Source organism: Triturus cristatus, chromosome 1_2 (genome assembly GCF_964204655.1).
Source record: "Triturus cristatus chromosome 1_2, aTriCri1.1, whole genome shotgun sequence".
Lineage (NCBI taxonomy): Eukaryota > Metazoa > Chordata > Amphibia > Caudata > Salamandridae > Triturus > Triturus cristatus.
This window is the reverse complement of record NC_140580.1, coordinates 1010275942-1010301928: the sequence shown is the minus strand read 5'-3', so window position 1 is coordinate 1010301928 and position 25987 is coordinate 1010275942. Positions and strand designations below refer to the sequence as shown.

General features: G+C 46.6%; 1 protein-coding gene across 3 annotated transcripts in view; it reads right to left on the bottom strand.

Annotated features, from left to right (window-relative positions):
* LOC146868589 (uncharacterized) overlaps positions 1–25987 on the bottom strand; it is a 1503661-nt gene that overhangs the window by 113344 nt on the left and 1364330 nt on the right. For all 3 annotated transcript variants that reach the window (XM_085611695.1, XM_085611716.1, XM_085611727.1), the window contains 3 exons: positions 24422–24475; positions 23891–23953; positions 22866–23031 (listed from right to left, as the gene is read on the bottom strand). In XM_085611695.1, coding sequence (XP_085467821.1) covers positions 22866–23031; positions 23891–23953; positions 24422–24475 — 283 coding nt within the window. The remainder of the gene's footprint in view (positions 1–22865; positions 23032–23890; positions 23954–24421; positions 24476–25987) is intronic.

Here is a 25987-nt window from a genome sequence, read left to right as displayed (position 1 = left end):
TAAGGTGTCTAACACTCGGGAATAATACCCCCATGCCATTTCTGGACATGAGAATATTATTCCCCCCTTCTAGAGGGAGAGACATGTTAAAATCCTACTTTGCTGTGTAACCTCTGACCAAAGCCTCAGCATCACAAAATGGATGCTGCTGCCACAGACACAAGTCTGACCTCCTGCTGCTGGGAGTGATCCCAGCCAGGGAGGCCTGGACAATAGGTTTCCTGCTTGGGGAGGTGCTAGCACCTCCCCAGACAGCCTTTAGTGTATTGGGGCAGGGTGGGCTGAAAGGAATGAGACATGCCTGGGGCACACAAGGTGTTCCTTGCATAGTCCAGTTCAAACCGGCGCTGGGGCACTCCAGCCCCAGCTCTGGCGCGAAACTGGACAAAGGGAAGTGGGTGTAACCACCCCCTCCCAGGTCCCACCCATAAGGCGTGACCTAGCAGGTAGCCCCAGCCCCCAGATTAGTATAAGAGTGGGAGTTGGGCCTCAAGACTTTAGATTATCCTGAACCTGCAAAACTGAACAGAAACTCTGGACCTTCGACATTCGACGAAAGAAGAAGACTGAAGAATCTCCCTTGTAGCCAAGGAGTGGCTACCCTGTGCAAACAGGCACCATCAAGTGACTACCCTTTGCTTTGTGAAACGTTCGACGAGGAACCAACTGCAGAGCCCGACCAGAGCCTTGATTTCCAGACTTCTCCGACCCTCATCCACATCTGCAGCAGAGCTGAGATCCGTGGAGGCGACGAGCGACGTGGGACCGGCTACCTGGGAAAAGTGGCTAGTAACTTACAGCGCAGCTTCTGAGGTACCCTCGAAGTTGTGCACCGGGGATTGAGAAGCCCCAACCCCAAGCACCATCTGCACCGAAGACCAGCCCCCCACACTCCACGAGTCCTGCGTGGGGCCCTTCAGCATTTTCCTGCTTGCCGCGTCTGTCCGGTTGCTTGCCCGCTGGCTAGTGGCCTTTGTGACGACGCTCCCTAAAATCTTCTGCGCTGGTTTGGCTCCTCCAGACTGGTTCCCGCTTCTCTGCAAAGAAGAAGCACCCCAGACCTTCCTGGTCTGCACCAGAAGCAAGTCCCTTGTTCTTCGTGGGTTCCGCTTGCCAAGGCTTGGTGAGTCCTAGTCCAACTTCGACGCCGCCGACAGCAAGAGCCTTCGTGGGACAGCTCGCCTCCTGGTCCTGGTCGTCCTCGACGCTTCCTGGTCCTCCTGGCTCCAGCGACAAGCTTCACCTTCCCCTGCAACTCTTCACGACATCGCCTGGTTCCTTCCTGGTTCCACGTGGTCACTGGCTAGTGACCTTGACTCTGTCCCCTCTGCTTGCAGGTTTCTTCTCTTCTTGATCCCAGGCTTGGGATCCACCGGACACTCTCCCCTGACTGCCTGTCAGCATCTTTCTTCAGGCATCCATAGGAGTCGACGACGAAAACGACGCATCTTCACCCCTATGCACCCGCAGCCTGTGGGCTAGGTAACTTGGGTACTCCGGTGCTCATCAGGATAGTGACTATCCTAGTGTCTAGTTTTCCAGTCTCAACTTCCTAGCTACTCCGGAAGTGTCCTAAATCTATCTATTTCTAAACTGTAACATTGCTATTGACTTTTACGCATTACGCGTGAGTGTTTCCACTCTGCACACGAATCCCGTGGGCCTCCCACTCCCTAACTAACGCTAGTGTAGTGTAGCCCCAGCGATTCCCTAGGCCTAGGCCTATTCTATTTCCGTGACAGTGGTTCTTATACCACTTATTTAGTATATGGTTTGCGTGGCCCCTAGGGCCTAACTGTATTACTTACCTGTGTGACTTACTGTATGCATTAATAAGACTGTGTTGTACTTACCTCTAAACTCATAAAGAGTGCTGAGGGTTTGCTTAGAATAAATACACTTTATTTTATATATATATATCTGTTGTGGTGTCCTTTCATTTGGTATTCAAGGGATTATATATGGTATCACAGCTGGCTTCACATGCCATTCAGAGTTTAGCCTAAGACTGCTCTTGTCCATGCTACCACTAGGATAGCTGGTCTATAAGGTTGACTTTACAACCAATCACCATAAGGGTATTTGGACTGATATAAGGTGTACACTATAACTAGTGACATCATACATCAGGCCAACTTCTCACACCTGGTTCTAACCCATTTGTCTGCCTTCTTTCCCAATTCTTGGGGAGAGGTCAGATCTGAGTCAATCAGGTGTTGATGCAACTGCTGGTTCTGACAATTATTTAAGATTTGCTCTCTCATAATTAGATTATACAACCCTGTGTAATCTGCAACCTTACTTCCCAGCAACCAGCCCTCCAGAGCCTTAGTGGCACACTCAACACATTCAGACCAGTCCTGAGTCTGTGTCTTCTGGGTGTCTCTGAACATTAACCTGTACTGCTCAGTGGTTAAGCCTAACCCATCAATCAGAACACTCTTCAGGACCAGGTAGTTTCTCTGCAGGCCCTCTCAAGGGCAGTTATCCACTTGTGGATGTCATCCCCAGTTTTGTAGGGGGGCACAATTTTACTCAGGTCTCTATGGTCATAGGAACTGTCTTTATCCTTAGGGATATTGCTGCCACCAGTGGAATCTAATCCACTCTCTCTAGACTGTCTTGCTCTAGCAAGTTTCTCCTTAGCTAAGGCAACTTCTAGTTCTTGCCTTTGAATCCTAAGTTCAGCCTCTCTCATCTTGGCTTCATGCTATCTTCTCTGAGGGGAAGTCATCGTCCTCTGAGCAGGGGCATTGGGGCCTTTAGAGCCAGTGGAATGGTCAGATCCACTCGAACTGGATCTTCTATCCCTCTGTCTCTGGTTAAGCCGGCTTGGGGGTCTGTAGGGAGGTATCCCATTTCCAGTCTCATGTAAGCTTAAGTCAGCCTGGCTAAGTCTCCTGACTGGCACCTGGCTATTTTTATAATCATCTGAATCTGCCTCCTCCTCATCTACATCATCTCCCTCTGGAGTGATAGGGGCATTAGTATTATCATCTTCAGATGGGTGACCTCCATCTCCAGACCCTGTAGGGACTGAGTCAGGGGCACTTAGAGTATCAGAGTTATCTAATAGCTCTAGGAGTTGGGCAATAGTAGGGGTTTGACCCTGCTTAAGACCTCTGGTGTTACACAGCTGTCTTAACTCCTGATAGTTTAACATAGAATATTTGGATGGTGCCTTTTGAGGGTCACTCTCAACAACTGGGAGCCCAGTGGCTCCTGTTGCTCCAACCATTCTCTTAGTGAGGTGGATGTGTTGCAATATACCTACACTGGTGTTTTCCTACTGGACCTTTTCTAGTTAGTTGTAGTTAGGGCGTGCTACTCCCTTTGCTCTACAACAACTAAGTTCAGTAGAACTTGTGTATACTAGTCTTGTTTTTATATGTACCTAAAGGTACCTGTATGATCTTTCAAATTATATTTTCAAAGATTACAATTGGTAAAACACAGCAAGCTCAAATCCCACCGCTGCCACCAATGTGAGAAGTTGGCCTGGTATATGCTGCTCACTAATTCTAGTGATCACCTTGTACCATGCCAAACAACCCATATGGTGGTGGTTGAAGTCAACCTTGATAGACCAGCTATCCTAGTGGTAGCGTGGACAGTGCAGTTTGCAGGCTAAACTCTTGAGGGCATGTGAAGCCAGCTGTTTTACCATATGTAACCTCCTTGAATACCAAATGAAAGGACACCACACAGATATATATTCAAAATATATATGTATTTATTTACTAAAAGTATCCCCTATACTCTTTATGAGCACAGAAGCACATTCGTTTAAAACAAGGCAGTGTTTAAATATACAAAAGTTGCACAATTATGGATGGGCCAGGTGGCCAGCTAAACCATATACTAAAATAGTGGTATAAGAACCACGAATAGAAAGGAAAGAAGGCCTAGGGCCTTGGGAATCGCTGGGACGACAAGGAGCTAACTGTAGTTAGTGACCAGGAGGCCCACAGGATGTGTGTGCAGTGTTAAAAGTTACACGCGTGCACCTATTGATTTCAATGGGTGCGTAAAAGTCACAAAGTTAAAGGAAAAGGAGTCTTCCGGATGGACCAGAACCTAACAACTTGAAACCTAGACACTAGAGATGTTTCTCTACCCAGGAGCACTGGAGTGCCAGCGTTACCTCACCCACAGAAAGCGGGTGCATAGGGGTCAAAGTGCGTTGGGTTTCGTTGTGCAGGTCTATGGAGCCTGAGGATGAAGATGCTGCAGGCGGCCAGGCAGGAAGAGTTCTGGTGGATCCAAGGATGGATCTGAAGAGTAGACGACCTGCAAGCAGAGGGGACAATGTTCAAAGTCACTAGCCAGTGACCGGCGTGGAACCAGGAAGGAACCAGGCGATGTCGGGTGCCAACAGGTGAAGAAAGGAAGCTTGTCTCCGCAGCCACGTGGAAGTGAAGAGGTCGACGATGTCCAGGAGTCACTCACGAGCTGACCCACGAAGGCTCTAGCTGATGGCGGTGTCGGCTTCTTGATCGGAGCAAACAGGCCTGGCTAATACAAGCCACACAGGAATCGAGGAAAGCTTGGTGCTCTGGCCAGCAAGGTCAGAGGGGCTGCTCCTTTTCACAGGAGCAAGGGCCAGTCTGGAGCAACCAGACCAGCAGTGTTAGTTGTCGTTTTCGTCGCCAAGATGGCCACTAGCCAACGGGCCACTAACCGGGATGACGCGTCGAGTGGCAAAAAGCAAAAAGGCCCCACGCAGATCTCGTGGATGCTGGAGGGCTGGTCTTTGGTGCAAATGCTGCTCGGTGTTGGGGCTTTTCAGGGCCCAAATCACAGCATTGAGGATGCCTCAGGTGCTGCGCAGTCAGCTTGTCATGGACATTCCAAGATGGCCGGTCCCACGTCTCTCGGTGCCTCCACGGGTCTCTTCTTTGCAGGGGGGACTGTGGATCAGGCTCAGAGATGTCTGGGAGTCTGGGTCTTGTCGGGCTCTGGGCTCGGTCTCCGGCGGGAGGCGGCGGCAAAGCAGTCATTGAGTTGCTGGATGGTGCCTGTATTCACAGGGAGGTCACTCCATGGCCACAAGGGAGATTCTCTTCAGTCTTCTGTGCAGCAGAACGTCGAAGTCCAGTAGTTCTTCTTATCAAAGTTGAGTTTCAGGATGATCTGAAGTCTTGGGACACAGCTCCTACTCTTATTCCAAATCTAGGGGCCGGATTACCTGCTAGGTCCCTCCTCTGGGTGGGACCAGGAAGGGGGGCGCTTACACCCCCTTTCCTTTGTCCAGTTTTGCGCCAGGACTGGGGCTGGAGAGCCCCAGCTCCGGCTTGAACTGGCATATGCACAGGGACACCTTGTGTGCCCCAGGCATGTCTCAATCTATTCAGCCCTCCCTAACCCACTACACAAAATCCTGTCTGGGGTGGTGCAAGCACCTCCCCTGACAGGAAACCCTTTGTCCACACCTCCCAAGCTGGAAGGACTCCCAGCAGCAGGAGGGCAGACTTGTGTCTGTGGTGGCAGCATCCATTTTGTGATGCTGAGGCTCTGTCTAACTTTACCCGGGTTTCAGGTTAGGTGCATGTCGTGTCCCTCTAGAAGGGTGGAATGCTACCCCCGTCGCCAGAATTGGCGAGGGTGTAGTATTCCAAATCGTATGACACCTTACTCGACGTGTTTTGATAAAGCCAAACCAAAGTTAGCATTTGACCGCGAGGTACATAATGCACTTAAGAGTATATGGTATGGCAATATCATGAAACAGCTAAAGGACGTTGTTCCGAAAGCTGCAGACAGGCACAGCTCATGCCAGAGCACCATCTCACATGAAACCAAGCACTCTGCCTCCAGGATTGTTAAGGCCTGCCATAGGAGTGACTGATAGGTTACCATGTGTCCATATATGTTAGATATAGATATACTATATCTAAGTAAGAGGTGGTTACACCAACTTACCCCAGCTGAGTGATCAGCCAGTTGTGTCAAATAGTGAGACCAGCCAAGGGGTGGCATAATACATGCTGCAGCCCCTGGTAGGCCTTGGATACACCTATGCCCTGGGTACCTGGGGTACACTGTTACAGGGTCCAATAAGGTGAACCAGTTCCAATTGGTAATGCACCTAGCGTGCATTGGCATTAAATTAGGGAGAAAGCAGCAGGGCTGTGGGTCTGATTAGCAGGCCCACAGCCACACTAAGTCATAAAACCAGTGAAGCAAAAGCAAAAATTTGGGGTGACCATAGGATAGCAGACCCTACTCTCCTACAGCGGTGGCATGGCTGGAGGGGTCGTCTCGAAGGGGAGGGAGTAGCCCCTTCGGACAATTTGCAGCACCCACCTGTCCGACGGGATGGAACACCAGTGGAGCAGGTGATGGCGAACTCTGCCTCCGACTGGCGTGGAATGGGCCTGAAAGCACGGACTAGGAGGGCTTTGAGGCGGATGCTGCCGGGGTAGATGTGGACTGACCGGCACATTGTCCCCGAGTACCGCCTCGGCGGAATCCACATCCTCGACCGCGTGCAGGTTGGTTCTGCGGCCGGTGGCTAGGCGGACGTGAGGGGGCGCCCCTTCCTTGGCCACGAAAGGGACGAAAAGTGGAAGTTTGCAGTCGTGGGGCCGAGAGGCCCAAGGACTTGGCCGTAGCCCGGGAGTCCTTGAAGCGCACCAGCGCACTATCCGCCTTTTCGCCAAAGAGGCGACTGCCATCAAAGGGCATATCCATGAGGGTGCTCTGGACATCCCCTGAGAAAGACGTGGACCGCAGCCAGGCGTGGCGGCGGAGCGCCACCATGATCGACATCGCCCTACCCAGCGAGTCCGTAGTGTCTAGTCCACATCTGATATCGTGTCGCGCTGCATCCCGCCCGTCGGCAAGAGCCTGGGCGAGCCGTGTCCGGGCCTCCTCCGGACACTGGGGCAGCACGTCCTCCACCGTATCCCACAGAGAGTGAGAGTAACGGTCCAAGAGGCAAGCGGTGTTAAGAGACCGCAGTCCCAAACTAAGGGAGGAGAACAGCTTCTTACCGAACTGTTCAAGCCTCTTGGATTCCCGATCTGGGGGAGTGGACGGGAAGGAGGACTGTGAAGTAGAGGCCTGGATAACCAGGCTCTCGGGCGTGGGGTGTTGGGACAGAAAACTGGGGTCGCCCGGTGCAGGGCGGTGGTGCCGGGCCACGTTCCGATCTACAGGAGGTACTGTGGAGGGCTTGGACCAGGTGCCCTTCAGAACGTCCACTAGTGCTTCATTAAACTGCAGCAGAGGGTCCGAGGAGCTTGCTGACGGTTGGAGCACTTCAGTGAGGAGGTTAGTCCTCACGGCCACAGCAGGCAGCTCCATCTGAAGGGCTTCGGCCGCCTTGCGCAGCACCACGGATAATGCAGCACCTTCCTCCGAAGCCACAGTCGGAGGAGAGATGAAGCCAGTGTCAGGGGAGGTGTCAAGACCACTGGCATCCCCCATCTCATCTGCCCAGTCCTGTGATAAGTGGGCCTGCAAAGCCATAGGGTCCTCAGACCCCTCCCAGACGTCACCGTCATCCGATTCCTGGTAGACAGGTGGAATGATCGGAGCCGGTTGAAAGATGAGATTGCCACCCATAGGCATCGGACGCGGCGCCGGGCAGCGCCTCTCCGACGCCGGGCCCGGACCAGGACTGAACCGGGGAACGGCGTCGTCTGAAGGCGGCGCCGGAGGTGGTACCAGAGGCGACGCCGGCAGAGGGGTCGTGAGGTCAACCGGCGTCATCTGGGATCCAGGCCTGGATCCCATGGGGACCTGCGGCATCAGGATCGGAGTCGACAACGGTGCCGGGGCCGGAGCCGCCGGCCCGTTAGGCCCCTCAGTTGAGCCCGCGGGGCCTGAAGGCGTGCCGGCAGGCGTCGACGGTGGAGCCAGGCCTCTCATGGCCGAGAGGAAGGCACTGATCTCCGCTGGAGTCGCGTCGGTCCCAGGGACCGGCAGGTATGGGGACGGATGCGACTCCTGCGGCTCCGACAGAGCCGCGTGGGTGGTACCACCCGAACCCTCAGCCGAGTCGCACGACCAGCGAGGGGAGCCCGAAGAGCGATGTCGCCTCTTGGACTTACCATGCTTTGACTTACCCGAAGACTTGGAACCGGACGAGTGGTGGTGACTGCGGCTCCGCGACCGGTCCCTCGACCTCTTCCTCGACCGGGACCGTGAACGGCGCGGAGCCGACTGCCGGAACTCCAGGAGCTTGCGGGACCGCTCCCGCCTAGCCTTCGAAGTCAGGGCCCGGCGGTCGAGGCACGACTCGGAATCGTGGTCGGCCCCCAGGCAGAAAAGGCACCGGCGATGGTGGTCCGTAACTGACATCAGTCGGTGACAGGAGTCACAGGGTTTGAAACCAGGCATCCTACCGGCACCAGAGTCGAGTCGACAAGAGACCAAAAAGAGTCCAAAAAGTTTAGTCAAAAAATGACTCGGATCGGCGCTGTCTGGCGCGGAAAAAAGAAGAACTGACGTCAGTGCACGAGGGCGGCGTCTAAGTACTCCGACGACGTCATCCCGGCGCACGACGCCGATGACGGACTAGGAGCCGCAGACGACGCCTAGCGACGCGCAGGGGTATTGCTGACGAAAAACTTTATGGATCCAGCCTGACGCCTGGGGATATTCTAAGGTGAGGAATCTAACTAACGTGTTTCTTTCAGATAAATGAAAACATACAGCATGATTGGTCCCCTGGTTTGTTTCTGCTGATGGTATGCTGCTCTCTTTGTCGAGTAGACTCTTCCTGCGCATTATGCCGTTTGCCACCCTGGCATTCCACTGATTGCAGTGAGTCAGGGAGAGAAATGCACAGGGTGATCGAGGCAGCGTGGCATTTAGGAATAGCTCGATGACAGTGCGCATGCTAAATGACATTGCAACATTAACTTAGCCTGCCTGTTGTTGATGATGATGATGATGATGATGATAGAGGATTTATATTGCGCAAAACAATAACCCGCAGGTATCAAGGCGCCTAACAAAACAGGGATAAAAAGAAAGGAAAACCTTACACATAGGCTTGCAAGAAGAGGCGAGTTTTAAGGGCCCTTCGGAATATCTGTAGGGAGGGTAGGGACCTAAGATCCAAAGGAAGGTCATTCCACCATTTAGGCGCCAAGGTGGAGAAAGCCCTACCACCCCACTTGGCTCTTCGTACACGGGGGACTGTCAGGAGCAATTTCCTAGAGGAACGCAGATCCCTTCCAGGTATATAGTGGGAAATGATGGAACCAACTCCCATGTCGCTGTTCCTTGCAATGACAGTGTAGGTCATACATAGGACTTTAAACTGGACTCGGTGCTCTACCGGTAGCCAATGCAGCGTTTTCCTGGCCAACGTGGCCGAGGAGCGTCTTGGAGCATCCAGAACAAATCTGGCTGCGGCATTCTGGACTACTTGCAGGCGCTGTAGTAGGCTCCTATTTAGCCCCGCATACAGCGCATTACAGTAGTCCAGTCGCGAGCCGATAAGAGCGATAACTATCTGCTTTCTGGACTGCATGGAGAGGTATTTCCTGATTCTTCTGTGGAAATATGGATTTTTCTGGTCAGTTATGTCCCCTATCTTGGACCCCAACGGTTCTATGTGCATGTTACAAGTACATGTATGTTCCCTCCAGTTCCAGTTATGAAGACGCAAATACATGTGCGTCCACCGTTAACATGTCCTCTTTTAGATCCGCCATGAATGAGCCGGATATTCCATTCCTAAGTACGAAAGGCCACCGCCTTTATATGGTTCACTTATGCCATTTTACAGTCCAGGCAAGTAGGCCCTGATCCTGTCATCAAGCTTTTCTGCTTTCTGCCTCTGAAAGCTCCAGTCTGAGCCTGCATCTGTGACCATGAACTTTGTCTCATCCTCTGCGCGGCTCACAGTGCCTGACATCAGCTTGCTGCCTGCCAAGAACTGTATTTCACCTTCGGAAATTATCTGCTCCGCTCCCTGCCCAATGCATTCCTGTCTAGTAGCTTAAGTAAACATTCTGCCAGCTACCGAGCAAAGGCCCGGCTTCTCTGTCTTTATGCAAGTAATTCATAGCCCTGTTACTATGGAAGATTCCTGCCCTCGCATCTAGTGTAGACACTTAGACGCTTGTACACGCACTAACAGTCAGTATAGTCAGTATAGAATAAGATTCTACTCCAAGAAGGCCTCTCTTTTGGATAACATAGTTCTTTAAACATAGGATGTTAGATATGATTTAGGATTAGGTTGACTTGACCCTCCAGACATCTGTCGCCACATGTAGATCTAAATGTCAAGTCCCCTTCACCCCCTAGCTGCACGTCAATCACACGTCATGCTGCTGCGCGCGCATCTCTGCAAAGTATTTCTGCTGACATTGCGAAATTATTTCATAGGTCCACCCATATGTAACATCACAACCAATGACGTTTCCTTGTTACTCCCAATTACGCCTCCTTCAGCTACGCATGTGAAATGTTATCTTTGCTATCAATTGTTACGCCTCTTGCATTTGCTTCGCTGTAATGCCTATTGTATAAAAGTTATTAATAATCAATAATGTAGGTACTTCACTTCCTGAACCTCCGTGGTGATGGAACCTGGAGACCACGATTCCGAATCGTCCATTGGAATAAAGCCCATTCCGAACCTCTAATACCACGGATTCTGCCTCTTATTTATTGAGCTATTTTTATTATGTTCTGTATCAAATTAAGTCCCGGTAATTAAATTATTTACCACATAAATGGCGCCCGAACAGGGACACTTTCTCATCTCACGCGCCGGCGGTGCGTTGCAGGCCCGGTCTCCTGCCACAGCTGGACGGACAACAACGCGTACCAGCAGGATTTCCTGTATCTCCCTCCGGTCTAGCGGGGGCGACTGAGGCTGCGATCAACACCCAGACGAGGCGGTGAGAAGTGCGAAGTATCCCGACCAGAGCCTAGCTGAGAGAGCAAGATCCGAGGTATACAGAGGCCCACCAGGTTTCCGATGTCCTGAAGTGTCCGAAGTTGTCGAGTCCAGTCCAGTCCGGTCCAGTTCAGTTCCGTTCCGAGGCCTTCCGTTCCGAGCTACCCGGTGAGTACCATTACTGGGGAGGCGTTCTGGCGTGCACATAAGTTGTGCCGGTCCAGACGGGTTTGGGTACACAAATCCGGTCTGCACTGTTTTAGCAGTGTATCTGTACTGTTTAGCAGTATATCTAGTATATCAAGTATATAAATTCAGAATAATTCCGTTTAATGTCGAGAATTACGTTTTATGATTAAGTTTTCTTAGATCGTCATCTTCATTGTTGCTCATTTAAAAATGTTAAATGTTAAATGTATTAATACGTCCTGCATATTGTGGTGTGAATGACTGTTCATTATCGTGGTTTATTGTATTAAGTTTGTTCAAGACCAAGTATCAGACCAGTTCTCAATATGCCGCTCTTTTCGAAACTAAGACAGATCACAACTAGAAAAGGGGTACTCGAAGAAGCTGTTCCTATTCCTCCTAGGGACACTCCAGGGTACTTCATGTATCATAAACACGGCCTAGACGCTATATTATTTCTTGATCTATGGGTAGACTACACTAAGGAATTACCAGAAAGTCAGAGGTGGCCCGCAGCTGGGACCTGGGATGCAGAGTGCATCGTGAAAGTAGAGGAAGAATTATGGAAAAAGAAAGCTAGACAATCACAGAAAGACGCCATTGAATTATGGCGTAAAGAATCGTATAGACGTACAGAAAAAGCACGTAGACAGGAAGAGAAGAGTAAAGAGAATTCAAATAAAGTTCAAGAAAATCTATTAATTGAAGAAGGTACACGAGTGAAATCAGAACAAGTAGACAGACAAAGACATGCCCTTATGAAGGGTATGTATCCCCTTCTGGCCGAAGGATTACCTAAGGCTACTGCGGGGATACCAAAAGACTTGCCACCCCCATTATTTCCAATAAAAGTACATCCTAAGGGGCATCCTAGAACCGCAGAAGATGTTTTTCTTTCCTCATATTTAGATGACGCAGCTCCCGAGTATGCTAACCCCGCCCCACATAGACCGTTGGCCGGGGAGGTTCAACGCCAAGATCCTGTATCTGTATCCTTACAGCATCAAATCCTGACACAAGTTCCGGCAAGCACGTCCGTTTCCACATCTGTTCCTACAGCTACTTCTATAGCTGTGTCCACACCTATAGTTGCTGTATCGCGTTCTACGAATCCTTTCACGCCCGATACTCCAGACGGGGCTACTGGAGGTGCTACCAATATTTTTTCTACGCCACCCAGAATAAATAAACTTACCTTTCAAGAGTCAGCACATCCGCGTACCCCCAAACTCATAAATGCCCGCACGCTTAAGGAACTTCTGGTAGATTGTAGATATGACCCTGTGCCCGGCAAAGAGGACGAAATGATCATGGCATCATTACGTGTCAGACGAGCCGCGGTGTATTTAGGGAAGTTACCAGGAATGACTGTGCATCTAGATAATATATATCATTATGTCCAAACGGGGCGAGACTCTGAATGTATTAACAGAGCTATGGAATACCAGAAAGTGGAGATACAGGGGGAACTGTTACGTTTCCTCATAAATTGCGTAATCAGAAATCAAGACCGACCGGGGGTAGATCCGGAAATAATGCAAACTCTTACCAGATGGAGCCAGAATATATCAGAAGGGAGACATGATAGGCAAAAATGTATAATAGCCATGTGCAGAAAGATCCGAAAAGAAATAGAACGCCTACACGAAGAGAGATTAGCGGTAGACCAGTTTGAACAAAATGAGGAGGAAGAAGGATCAGGACCGTCCACAGGACAGTCAGAAACGATAGCCTATGTAGGTAGAGGAAGATCTTGTAATAGTACTAGATGTTTTACTGACCGGATACGTCCGATATGTCCAGATAATAACAGGAATTTCCAAACACCTATAATAAATATAAGGTCCCCCGAGCATTCGTTCCAAGCCGCTGACAAATTACTGCGAGAACGAAGGGGTTATCATTTACTCGATTCTATGGATGAACAAGAATTAGCCAGGTCAGCCGTTCATTGGGTTGACAGTCCCGGAAAATATGGTGATGATACAGTAGCACACACATTTTTGAACCTCACCCCAGATGAACAGCGTTTAGCTGGGATTTATATGATTCAACAACTTCTTATACTATATAAAAGCCAACATTCAGATCCTGGTCCCTTACCTGATATATTGACTGAATTACTCACGAATAGATGGAGAGGTTCAGGTACTAAGTTAATTAAGGAAATACTAGAATCCAGAAAGCAGTACATTCTTTTTGTATGTCCAGAACATGTTTCACTGCCCATCAAGGAAAGACCGATGTATTACATGGACAGACAGAATCCCTTACGAGAAGTGCACCCAATAAAGGGCGAGGACAATCAGTTTAAACGTGTATATGTATATACGCCCATATCGAAAATAGAATTGTTAGAAATGAAGAAAGTGGTACCCAGTCATGACAAAGACCCAGCGGGTTTCCACCGAGAAATTAAAGACATGTTACTCATGGGAGAGTATACCTATCCCGACATTATGACAATATTAAAGGTATTAATGCCTGCTGGCATTTATGAAAAACTCAAGGAAAAAGAGTGGGAGGTAGGAGACCAAAAGATAGATTGGACAGCATTAGAAAATGAAGAAAAGGCCCGAGGTCCAGGTTCGGGGCTTGGGGACAAAACTAAAGCACTACCAGGTTTATTAGTACAGGTACTGCCACGTTTATTAACTACGAAAAAGGAAGACTGGGGTGCAATCTCAGCCTGTAAACAAAAGCAAGATGAAGACACTAGTGATTTCTATGCCCGATTCGAAAAATGTTTTGGTATAAATAGTGGTATAAAAGCAAGTAGCGAGTCATACCCACATCTGTTTGTGACAAAATTAGTTGAAAATTCCTTGCCCCAAGTGAAGAATAGAGTATTAAAATTCGAGAGTACCTGGCAAGGTAATACCCCATCACAAATGTTACAAATGTTACAGTACCATTACAATAGAATTAGAGAAGAACAAGAACATGAACAAAGACGCATGAAAGACACGAAAATGAAAATGCTAGTCTCCCAGACAGTTCCAGCTGAAGGTCATAAAAAGGGTACGACACAGTCCGGTGATTCAGCAGGACCTGTAAAAGGGACATGCAACTATTGTAAACAACAAGGTCATTACATACACGACTGCCCAGTCCTGAAGCGTAATATCGCCATAGGTATTACAAAAGAAAGACCACGGCCACCTAGACAGGATCAGAATGAACAAGGAGCACCGCGGCATGCACAAGCCATGCCAGCTCCACAACAGTCTATACAGTTTGTGCCAGCCGCACCAGCGCTGCCGGCTGCTGCCACACAAACCACGACACGACAGCTGTACCAGACCGCACAGTATGACTATCCTGATTATCAACGATATGCATGAACCAGCCTAGAGAGGGAAGTTGACTTACCCCTTATCGAGGTCCCTGTAGACCAAGAAGGACCTTATGTACATAGTGAATTATTAGGCCAAGATAGAAAATTTTTACTTGATACAGGGGCAAGTCGAACAACTATAAAACGTAGTGAAGTTCCAGGGGCACCCCTCTCAGGCTCACAGAATATTTCCCTTGGTTTTTCAGGAAAACCTATTGTTAATGAAGTATCACAGCCTCTTCCACTTACGATAGGACCCTTGACCAGAACTACAGATTTATTGCTTACTAAATCATGTCCAGAAAACTTGTTAGGTATAAAAACACTGAAAGCTCTAGGAGCTATAATATGTTGTTCTCCGGAAGGAGTAAGATTGTTTTTACGTGATTTCAAAGGTCATTATGTGTCTCGAGACATGGATTCCCGACTGCAGAATTTGCCCACACATTTATGGGCACAAGGCCCTACAGATGTTGGTTGCATGAACATTACGCCATATCGAGTCACACTAAAGGCAGGAGTGGTACTACCACGAATGCGACAATACAAGTTACCCCCAGATGCTGTAATGGCTTTACTGCAAATCATTGACGAACTTATCGGCCAAGGAGTGGTTGTGGAGACCGACTCCAATGTATGTAATTCACCGATAATTCCGATTCTTAAACGAACTGATCCAAAGGCTCCCCCAGTATATCGATTGGTTATTGATCTGCGCGAATTAAATAAATGTATTGTACCACAATACCCCGTAGTTCCAGACATCTCTTCATTACTGACAGCTATTGATTCCGAAGCAACGTTCTTTACTGTAATTGATCTCAAGAATGCCTTTTTCAGCGTCCCAATAGATCCGGAAAGCCAATACTTGTTCGGATTTAGTTTAAATGGACGTAGCTTTAAATTCACACGCGCACCTCAAGGATTTACAGAAAGCCCCAGCATCTATAGCCAAGCATTGAAACGAGAACTTGACAGTATACACATGCCAGTCAACACTGCTCTGCTTCAATATGTCGATGATCTGCTGATCACCGCCCGAAGCGAACCTGAATGTGAAAAAGCATCACTGACGGTTTTACAATTTCTAGCCGAAAAGGGGCACAAGGTGTCCCCTTCTAAGCTGCAATTCTGTGTCCAGCGAGTTATTTACCTTGGTCACTCGCTGTCCAAGGAGGGAAGGCAGCTTACACCAGATCGTATCCAGCTAATTGCAAATATGCCAATACCCAAGACACAAAAGGAGGTGCGGGCTTTCATAGGCCTCACTTCATATTGTAGGCAGTGGATCCCTCAGTATGCATTTCTAGCAAAACCACTCATTCAATTAACAACACAGGAGGCAGCCACATCGACTGTCCTCCCTTGGACTCAGGAACACACACTAGCTTTTGAAAGCTTAAAGAAAGCTCTATGCCAAGCACCTGTTTTAGCAACACCATGTTACAGAAAACATTTTACACTCTTTGTTACAGAACGAGAAGGTACTGCCTTGTCAGTACTCACACAGGAGCAAGCAGGATCACACAAACCGTGTGCTTATTTTTCTAGTACATTAGATCCCGTAGCTCAGGCTCTGCCTGCGTGCCTGAAATCAGTGGCAGCGACAGCTTTAGCAATCAGACAAAGCGATGCCATAGTGTTAGGACATCCATTGACAGTACAAGTACCACATGCAGTAGAGGTTCTTGTGAATCGAACGCAAACACAACACTTGACTATAGCGCGACTTACAGGTTACGAATTAACATTGTTTCAGCCACATATAGAAATCAGACGTTGTAACACATTGAATCCTGCCACACTTTTACCTGTAAATGGAACAGACCCACTAGCTCATGATTGTATTGATGTTATTACAATAACGACGAAACCCAGACAAGACTTGACAGATGTCCCATTGTCAGATCCAGACCTGACGTTGTATGTAGATGGTTCATGTATGAGAACAGGTACAGGAGAGTTAGTGGCCGCTTATGCAGTCACAACAGACACTGAAATTATTGAAACAAGGTGTATAAATACCTTGTCCGCTCAAGCAGCAGAGCTCATCGCTCTGACACAAGCCTGTATTCAAGCCACAAATAAAAGAGTCAACATATACACTGATTCACGTTATGCATTCGGAGTTGTACATGACTTCGGCGTGCTGTGGCGAGAGAGAGGTTATTTAACTTCTCACGGTGCCCACATTCAGCACGGACCCCTCATTCATGCCTTATTAGATGCAATACACTTACCCATTGCAATATCGATTATGAAATGCAAAGCTCATACGAAAATCACTGATATCATTTCTCAAGGCAATGATCTAGCTGACAGAACAGCTAAACAGACTGCTCAAACTCAAACATCCGATATGACAAAGGCAATAGTCCAGACACCAACACATTGCATGATGGTTAAGGATCCCACTCTTGATGTAATTGACATACAGACACATGCTACTCCAGACGAAATAGGGAAATGGACTGAATTAGGAGGGATCCAAACGGATCAAGGATGGATGACGAAGGAAAAATCTGTGTGGTTCCTTCCTGATTCAATGGTCCAAGTCATTATTAACACTGTCCATAGTCCAGCGCATCTAGGAGAGAAAGCTATGCTAGACAGCATTCAACATATTTGGTTCAACAAGCATTTACGAGCAGCAGCGAAACAAAAAGTTCGTACCTGTATGATCTGTTGTCAGTTTAACCCAGGAAAAAGCATCCCCGTAGAGCAGGGTGGATTTCAGCCTCCTGATCACCCTTTTGAAATCCTCCAGATGGATTATATCCAGATGGAACGATGTCGAGGATTCAAATATGTTCTCGTAGTTGTCTGTGCTCTTTCCCGTTGGACAGAGGCGTACCCGGTTTCAGATTACACTGCCCCGACTACTGCCAAACAGTTAGTTCGAGAATTCTTCCCACGATACGGTTTACCACGTGCTGTCTACTCAGATAACGGCCAGCCGTTCTCATCCGAACTAATGAAACACGTTTTCACTTTTGTTAGGTTATCAGTGGAAATTCCACTGTGTCCGACAACCCGAGGCAGCAGGTCTCGTGGAAAGACATAATCAGACCCTGAAAATTAGATTGTCCAAAATATGCAGGGAGAAAGGTGTCGACTGGGTAGTAGCATTACCAGTTGCACTCTTTTACATGAGAATGGTAGCACACTCTCGAACAGGGCTATCCCCGTATGAGGTGATCTTTGGCAGACCACCAAATATGTGGGGGACGCCTATACCACGTAAAATAACTGATATTGACTGTAATATGCTGACAGATTATTTGGCTTCCTTGATGTCTGCACTACAATCTTGTCGTTCACAGGTAGCTGCAGCTTTTCCTGACAACACTGAGGTGAAACCCCATGACGTAATTCCGGGGGATCTCGTTTTAGTGAGGAACTTTGATCGAAAGACTCAGCTGGATCCTAGGTGGAAGTCGCCTCAATTGGTCTTGCTCACCACAAGGACAGCCGTGAAGATCGAAGGCAGAAAAGGCTGGGTACATTCAAGTCATATCAAGAAATTTTATGGATTACCATCAGATATAAAAACTATACCTTGCGTGTCTTCACCCATTGACTCAAAACTTCCTTTGGTTGACTCAGGTAGTCACGAACATTATAAACTAAAACTCAGATCTAATCAGTCAGGAAATTTGATTGTTTAAGTCCTCTCCAAGGTGAAGCGGTTGAATTTGTCTCTGACATGTATCCCTTAGATCTGAATAGAGAAAGAACCCGAAAAATGTTGAAACGACATACATACTGTAAATCACTGCGTAGTCATTGCACAGTGACGTTATTGATTTTGTTTTTCCTAAGTCTTTTAATAATTACTGCAAGTATATTGTTGCACATATGTTATCCTATTTTTAGACATGTTTATAATGTTACTGCTGAACATTCTTTTAGTGAATTACCTCCGCATGAATTGTCATACAGATTTGCGCTGCGCAATAACACTTTTATTAGTATGTTACATCATTCCCATCAGGTTAGCAATGCTACAAATTGTTGGATATGTGGCCGACTCCCTCCCTATCAGAACTATAAAGGAATTCTACCCCTTTTTCCATACCCGTTCACACACAACGGCTCCTGTGGAGCATGGTTTAGTTTAATTAATCCCTTAGATTCAAATTCTGCAGTTTATCAAGACAATGGGGTATGGGGAAATCTGAACTTAGTTTTACTTAAAGTCTGCCACCCCAACAAGGAGGGACTTCCCAAAAGAACAGGAACTGATCTAGAAAATGAAGTATATGGATTAGGTAACTTTACGCTTAATCTTATGATCCTAAATATCGAATCCGAAGCTACTCCAACTTTGCCCGCCATGTCAGTATTTCCAGTAAAAGGTGAATTATGTGTAAGAAAGAAAGGTTCCATACATATGGGCCATAGTAGATACACCACTGTAATAGAATTTAGTGATCAAGGCAAGTCGACATTTAGAGCTTCCCGCCATTCCTATTTTATATGTGGTCAGACGGCATATGTACGTTTGCCTCTAGATTGGGATGGTACCTGCTACATTGGATTCCTTTTGCCACCTGTTTTTCTAGCTCCTCCTGATTATCACAGAAATACTCATTTAGTACACAATAGAGAAAGGAGAGATCTCCCAATAGTCGACTACACTGAAACAGCATGGGAAAAATACACAGATTTCAATAAAGGTCTCTTTCCCTATATAGGTACCGTTACTAATAGTAAGCTGATACGTAGATTAACTAGAACACTGGAAGCAGTAGTGAACGAAACTATTTCCGCCTTAGGCAATTTAACAGAAGAGCAGTCTGCTATGCGGATTGTTGTACTTCAAAATCGTCTTGTCCTTGACGTCATCCTGGCCGATAGGGGCGGAGCTTGTAGGGTCATCGGATCAAGTTGTTGCGTATTCATACCAGAAAATTCGCCATCTGTATATAAAGCCATAACGCGCCTTCATAAGATTGTGAGCCAGATACACCAGAATCCAGGCACTTGGACTTGGTCCGGGTGGTTTTGGAGCGTGTTATCAGCCTGGGGATGGAGAGTTCTATCCTTCCTAGGTATTGGCCTTCTCATACTATTCAGTTGCTGCTTATGCCTGCAATGTGGACCAGCGATTTGTGGTCTGTGTGCCACATCGTGCATTCCACATCAAGATTTTCATTCAAGATCCCGGAAGAAGAAAGAAGAACAAATGATGCTATATGAACAGATCAATGGATTAATGAAGATTGATATCTCTTGACGGGCAAGTAGGGGACAAGGAGGGAATGTGGAAATATGGATTTTTCTGGTCAGTTATGTCCCCTATCTTGGACCCCAACGGTTCTATGTGCATGTTACAAGTACATGTATGTTCCCTCCAGTTCCAGTTATGAAGACGCAAATACATGTGCGTCCACCGTTAACATGTCCTCTTTTAGATCCGCCATGAATGAGCCGGATATTCCATTCCTAAGTACGAAAGGCCACCGCCTTTATATGGTTCACTTATGCCATTTTACAGTCCAGGCAAGTAGGCCCTGATCCTGTCATCAAGCTTTTCTGCTTTCTGCCTCTGAAAGCTCCAGTCTGAGCCTGCATCTGTGACCATGAACTTTGTCTCATCCTCTGCGCGGCTCACAGTGCCTGACATCAGCTTGCTGCCTGCCAAGAACTGTATTTCACCTTCGGAAATTATCTGCTCCGCTCCCTGCCCAATGCATTCCTGTCTAGTAGCTTAAGTAAACATTCTGCCAGCTACCGAGCAAAGGCCCGGCTTCTCTGTCTTTATGCAAGTAATTCATAGCCCTGTTACTATGGAAGATTCCTGCCCTCGCATCTAGTGTAGACACTTAGACGCTTGTACACGCACTAACAGTCAGTATAGTCAGTATAGAATAAGATTCTACTCCAAGAAGGCCTCTCTTTTGGATAACATAGTTCTTTAAACATAGGATGTTAGATATGATTTAGGATTAGGTTGACTTGACCCTCCAGACATCTGTCGCCACATGTAGAGCTAAATGTCAAGTCCCCTTCACCCCCTAGCTGCACGTCAATCACACGTCATGCTGCTGCGCGCGCATCTCTGCAAAGTATTTCTGCTGACATTGCGAAATTATTTCATAGGTCCACCCATATGTAACATCACAACCAATGACGTTTCCTTGTTACTCCCAATTACGCCTCCTTCAGCTACGCATGTGAAATGTTATCTTTGCTATCAATTGTTACGCCTCTTGCATTTGCTTCGCTGTAATGCCTATTGTATAAAAGTTATTAATAATCAATAATGTAGGTACTTCACTTCCTGAACCTCCGTGGTGATGGAACCTGGAGACCACGATTCCGAATCGTCCATTGGAATAAAGCCCATTCCGAACCTCTAATACCACGGATTCTGCCTCTTATTTATTGAGCTATTTTTATTATGTTCTGTATCAAATTAAGTCCCGGTAATTAAATTATTTACCACACTTCGCAGGGTATGGATTAAGCCCCAACAGGTAGAGATGGTTCTACTAACCTGACCGCCCATGTCCAGTGCAGGGTCTATCATCACCCCTAGATTCCTAGCAGATGTCGTGGGGGAAGGACACACCCCGAGCGAGTCAGGCCACCAGCTGGCTGACCAGATGTTCTCGTTCCCTCCAAACACCATCACCTCAGTCTTCTCCCCATTCAGTTTAAGTGAGTTCTGAACCATCCACTGGCCAACTGCCTCCATACAAGATCTAAAATTGGAGGCAGTAGGTACGTCTGAATGGGAAAGAGAGACGAGGATTTGGGTGTCATCTGCATAGGAGACTACCTCCATCCCGAAAGATCTAATTAATCTGGCCAGTGGGGTCATATAGATGTTAAATAGGGTCGGGCTAAGAGCCGACCCCTGCAGGACCCCACATAGCACCGGTCGGGATGGAGATAGGAACTCCCCCAGCTTGACTCTTTGTTCCCTTCCTTCAAGGAAGGAGGTTATTAGATCTAAAGCTGCGTCCCTCACCCCCACTTCCCTCAGACGATATGTAAGTACTGAGGGGGAGAGGGTGTCAAAGGCCGCAGTTAGATCTAACAGGACCAGGAGGGTGGTCTGGCCCCCATCCACTCTAGTGCGGATCTTATCAAGCACAATAGTGAGGGCCGACTCAGTACTAAATTCCCTCCTGAATCCATGCTGGGAGAAGTCCAAGCAGCCCGAGCCTTCCACAAAGGCAGCGAGATGCTTGTTAAGATGTGCCTCAAGCATCTTTGAAGGGGCCGGAAGCAGTGAGATAGGACGGAAGTTTTTCAGAACCCCTGGATCAAGGGAAGGCTTCTTTAGCAAGGGTCTAACTACTGCGCTCTTCCATTCCGGGGCATTCTTGCAATCCGTTTTTTATATCCGTGCCGGTGAGAGGTGTTGGTACATGTTTATGCTTCTGACAGCATGTGCGACTGTGGATCTGAATACATGAATTAATGGATTGTGCAAAATATTTCATTGACTAGCGTGTGTGGGTTACACTGCGCTGTCAGGTTAGCAGGAGCAAAACACGGAACAAAACAGGCAAACATCAGGTAGGAAGGAGAAAGTCCTTTCAGAACAAGCTGTCGCCATTGAGCAAATGTAAAAAATAAGTGCTCACCCACTAATTAAAGGAGACAGTCTCAAGCCGCAAGCAAACTATCCAGTCCGGGTGGGCAAGGCCTAAAGGAGACAGGGCGGTCACCAAAAAGCCTCACTTTGAATCGGAGGCCAGCGTCTACCATAAAGGATGACGCCGGCCAATAGAAAGGATGGGCGGAGCTTCCACTCCACATCCGAAATCGCCTTGATTACAATTGAGCTCGCAGAGCGAGAAGCGCATGCGCTGCAACGCTAGGCGAGACCTAAAAACAATCTAACAATGAAGCCTTTGGACATACTCTCGAAGAGGAGGAGAGTCGACGTCACGTCAACAATAAGTCTTCTTTGAGAAAAACAAGATGTCAAGTCCGAGCCCAACACTAGATGGCAGGAGTGTGCATAGCATGTGAATTTGGGGCACTACACACTACAAATAGACGCTTTCAGTGTAAGTAACATACTCCTTACACTTCCTCTTTTGGACTGTAGGATAAAAGAGTTATTTTTGCAGTTAATTTTATACCAGATAAACAGTCTCAGATGAAATGATAAACAGTGAAATATAGCTTAACTTGCATCTACATTTAGAGTGTTTACGTACTTCTCTAGTACAAGTATTCTGTTTGAAAGTTTCCCAGATTACAAAGCAGAGGAGAGTTTAAACATTTACTGTTCAAGTGTTACTTTGTGTGATGTTTCTAACCTAAATCAGTATCAGCAGGGAATACTGTTTTTGCTTTTTTGCTAATTTGGCTAATTGTCCTATCTAAATGTTGCTTCAAATGATTTAACTTTCTAGTTCCTGTTGAGAACTTCACAACACCACAACTTTTTTACTATCTTCCAAGTCTTAATGCTTTACTTTCTCCCCAGCTTTCGTATTTCTGTACCATCAAGTAGGTGTGTCTGTGCCAGCTGAAGCTCCTTGCAGGTAGTGGCTGGATTTTCCTTTGTTCCATTTGGGGGACTCACGAGGAGCTTCAGCTCCTGCCCCAAGCTCTCCATGACGGCCCAAACCATGTCATAATTCAGTTTGTCTGATGAATAAAGCAAACCCTGAAACATAAAGCATTAGAACAACAAGATCAACACTGAATACAGATGTTTAACAATCCCTAATAATATTGGTCATTCACACAAAGTACAGGAACAAAGAGGGACCCCTATGGAAATGATTCTAAAGAATATTCAAAAGATTATGCAAAAGATTTACTACTAGAAACAAACAGTTGGGTCAAGATTCAGGAAACATTCAAAAGGACTACAATTCAAATAGGCATCAAGAACTTTATGAAGGCTTATGTTTAAACCTAGAGAATGTAGCATCATAATTGTTACAATGAAGGATGAAAAGGCCTGAATGTCTAAGAGACATTTTCTAGTCTCTGTTATCTATGCAGTGTGTGTCTGCGTGGGTTGGGAAAAAAGCCCTCTGCATGACTTTGTGAAGCTGTTGCTCAGGTCCTTCTAATTTATTGTTCTTACTATTGCTATGCATGCCCATTTTCCAGTCATGAAAGACAACTGTAGGTACTCTTGTTTTACTAACAGCATTAAATGTCCACTACACCAAAGTACTGCAAAGCGACATGGATGGAAATGGCAGCATCAAAACAAAATTAAGGCAACATGCACATAAGGAATCGCATAGGTAGTTACAACAAAACCAAAAGCAAGTAACTATGCCCTTTAAAAGAACTAGAGAAAACCAACTAACTGAATGCTTACAAACCCAAGTGACACAAATATTAAAGCACATCAAAACACTATCACACTAAAATTTCTCAGGACACATGCAAAGAGAATGGTACCAGAATGCTTACTTCCCTTTCTACGGCATGCAGAACAGGATCTGTGTCTGCTTCCAGTATTACAGTATGTGCCTTATAAGGTTTCCCTTCGAAACAATACTCACCTGCAGTTCCTCTGCACTCCTGTTAAATGAGGGTCCAGGAGGGCCAGGTGCTCCAGGTGGTCCCTGAGAGAATACAATTACATTTCACTCATCAAGAAATCTAGGTACTACAGAAAGCTATTCCTTGGATTTATAGAGTCTACGGTAGAGCATGGGCTCACTTTATACGACAGAACAAACTGAAAAGCATAATAGGAGAAATAAGTCAAAGTATGGGACCATATCAGCCTGTGACTTTAGTGAAATTAAAATTGTCAGCCCATGACAATTAAGCACACACAACCACAGTGATGACAAATTAAGAGTCTTCTCTGCAGTTGATGTGTTTGACAGTATTGGCCAGAAATATTGTGAGTGTGGTTATACTACATTCTGTGGGGCCAGTGAGCGACATTCAAAAATAATTTGCCAGATAAGCATGCGGAAACCGAGTGCCGGAAGAAAATATGTTGTTTTAGAAAAATAAGGGTAGAGAAGCGGAGGTGATAGGGAAAAATAGGGGAGAAATTAAATCAACAGAACAGTACTCACAGGAAGCCCACGCTCTCCTTTTGGGCCTTCAGGCCCATCAAAGCCTTGTAGTCCCTGCAAAGAAAAACATAGGAAAACTTCAGTCCCCAGGTGAAAATATCATGCTAATGAAAGAAGGGATAATATGAATAAATTTGACTGACAGAAGAACAAATTCTTATCTTCTGTAAAGTTCTTTTTTTGTGGATTCCATACATTCCTTAGGTGAACCCCTTTACAAGGGCCAGAATAAGTCTGGGATTTGTTTTCTAGTGATGCATGGCCACTAGTGCTACGAAGAAGCATCTGACAGACTCATGGAGTGGCATCAAGCAACTCCAAAGGAAGTGATATACCATTGGCATATACTTGAACTTGAGGTCTGGTAAAGTCGGTCTGTCCATACTTTCCAAGCCCCCCCGCCCCACGCAATGGGCGTACTGGATTGATCTAACAAAAATATGAGGTGAGAATATCAAAGTTATCCGCAAGAAGGAAGGCTATAAGTAATCTGGAGGAGTGACCGTAACAATCATAAAGAACATTCTTAGAGGTAAGTAATTACTTCTAATGAAAATGGCTCCCACACTCATCAAGTGAACACATCTCAAGGCAGTATAGGTAGAAGGATGGTACAAAAGGATACAGAAAAGCTTTACGCTTTTCCAAATTTAAGTTCATCTCTTTCCTTAGATACCAGGCAATAAAAACTGTGAAAATGAACTGGCTAAAGAAAGGTATCAAGGTTGCAGATTGTCTGAATTGGAAAAGCCCTCATAGAGACTAATGTAGAAGCCGTGCCTCTAGTGGAACGCATTTAAAAATGAAATCTTCAAGTACAGATTTACCAACCAACTCTGAGGGACAACCATTTAGGAATTCTTTATTTTGTCACAGCCATCCACAGTTAAGAACCATTGAAATCAATCTACCTACAAAAAGGTTGCCATCAATCCTGACAGGGTGAATTCTCTCAATGCAATGACTTAAGGTCAATTGGTGGTTAAGACAGTGAAGGCATTCGTCCTCTTTAAAAGGATGTAAAAGAAGTAAACAAACAATTCAAGAAATTACATTTTGTACCTACCTGAAATAGAAAGGAATATTTTCTTGTAAAACCCACTCAATCCTTAAGGAAAATAGAAAAGGGAAAGACCACAAGATTTGTAGCTCGCTTACTTGCTGGGCAATGTAAAAGCCAATAGAAAAGTACATTTCCATATAAGAAACTATAAATTAGAAGTATGCTGAAATGCAAAAGGTTGGTCCATCAGGAATGTAAGAACTAAGTTCAAGCCACATTGGGTGACCAAAAATGGTGTGGGATTAAATCTGTTTTGAAGATCCCTCAGAAACTGACTAACCAAAGGATTATTGAACATAGAGCCTAGATAGAAGGGTAGCAGTTATGCTGATAACAGCTATGTATCCTTTTACTGTTATTTAAGCATTTCTTAGCTATAGAAAGGGAACACTGCAGAATATGAGAGGTTGCTCGTACTAGATCAAGAGATCTAGCATAGCACAACAAGAGGCATAGATGGACATCAACTAGAGTAAATGTTCAGGGTGGGTGGGTGGGTGTAG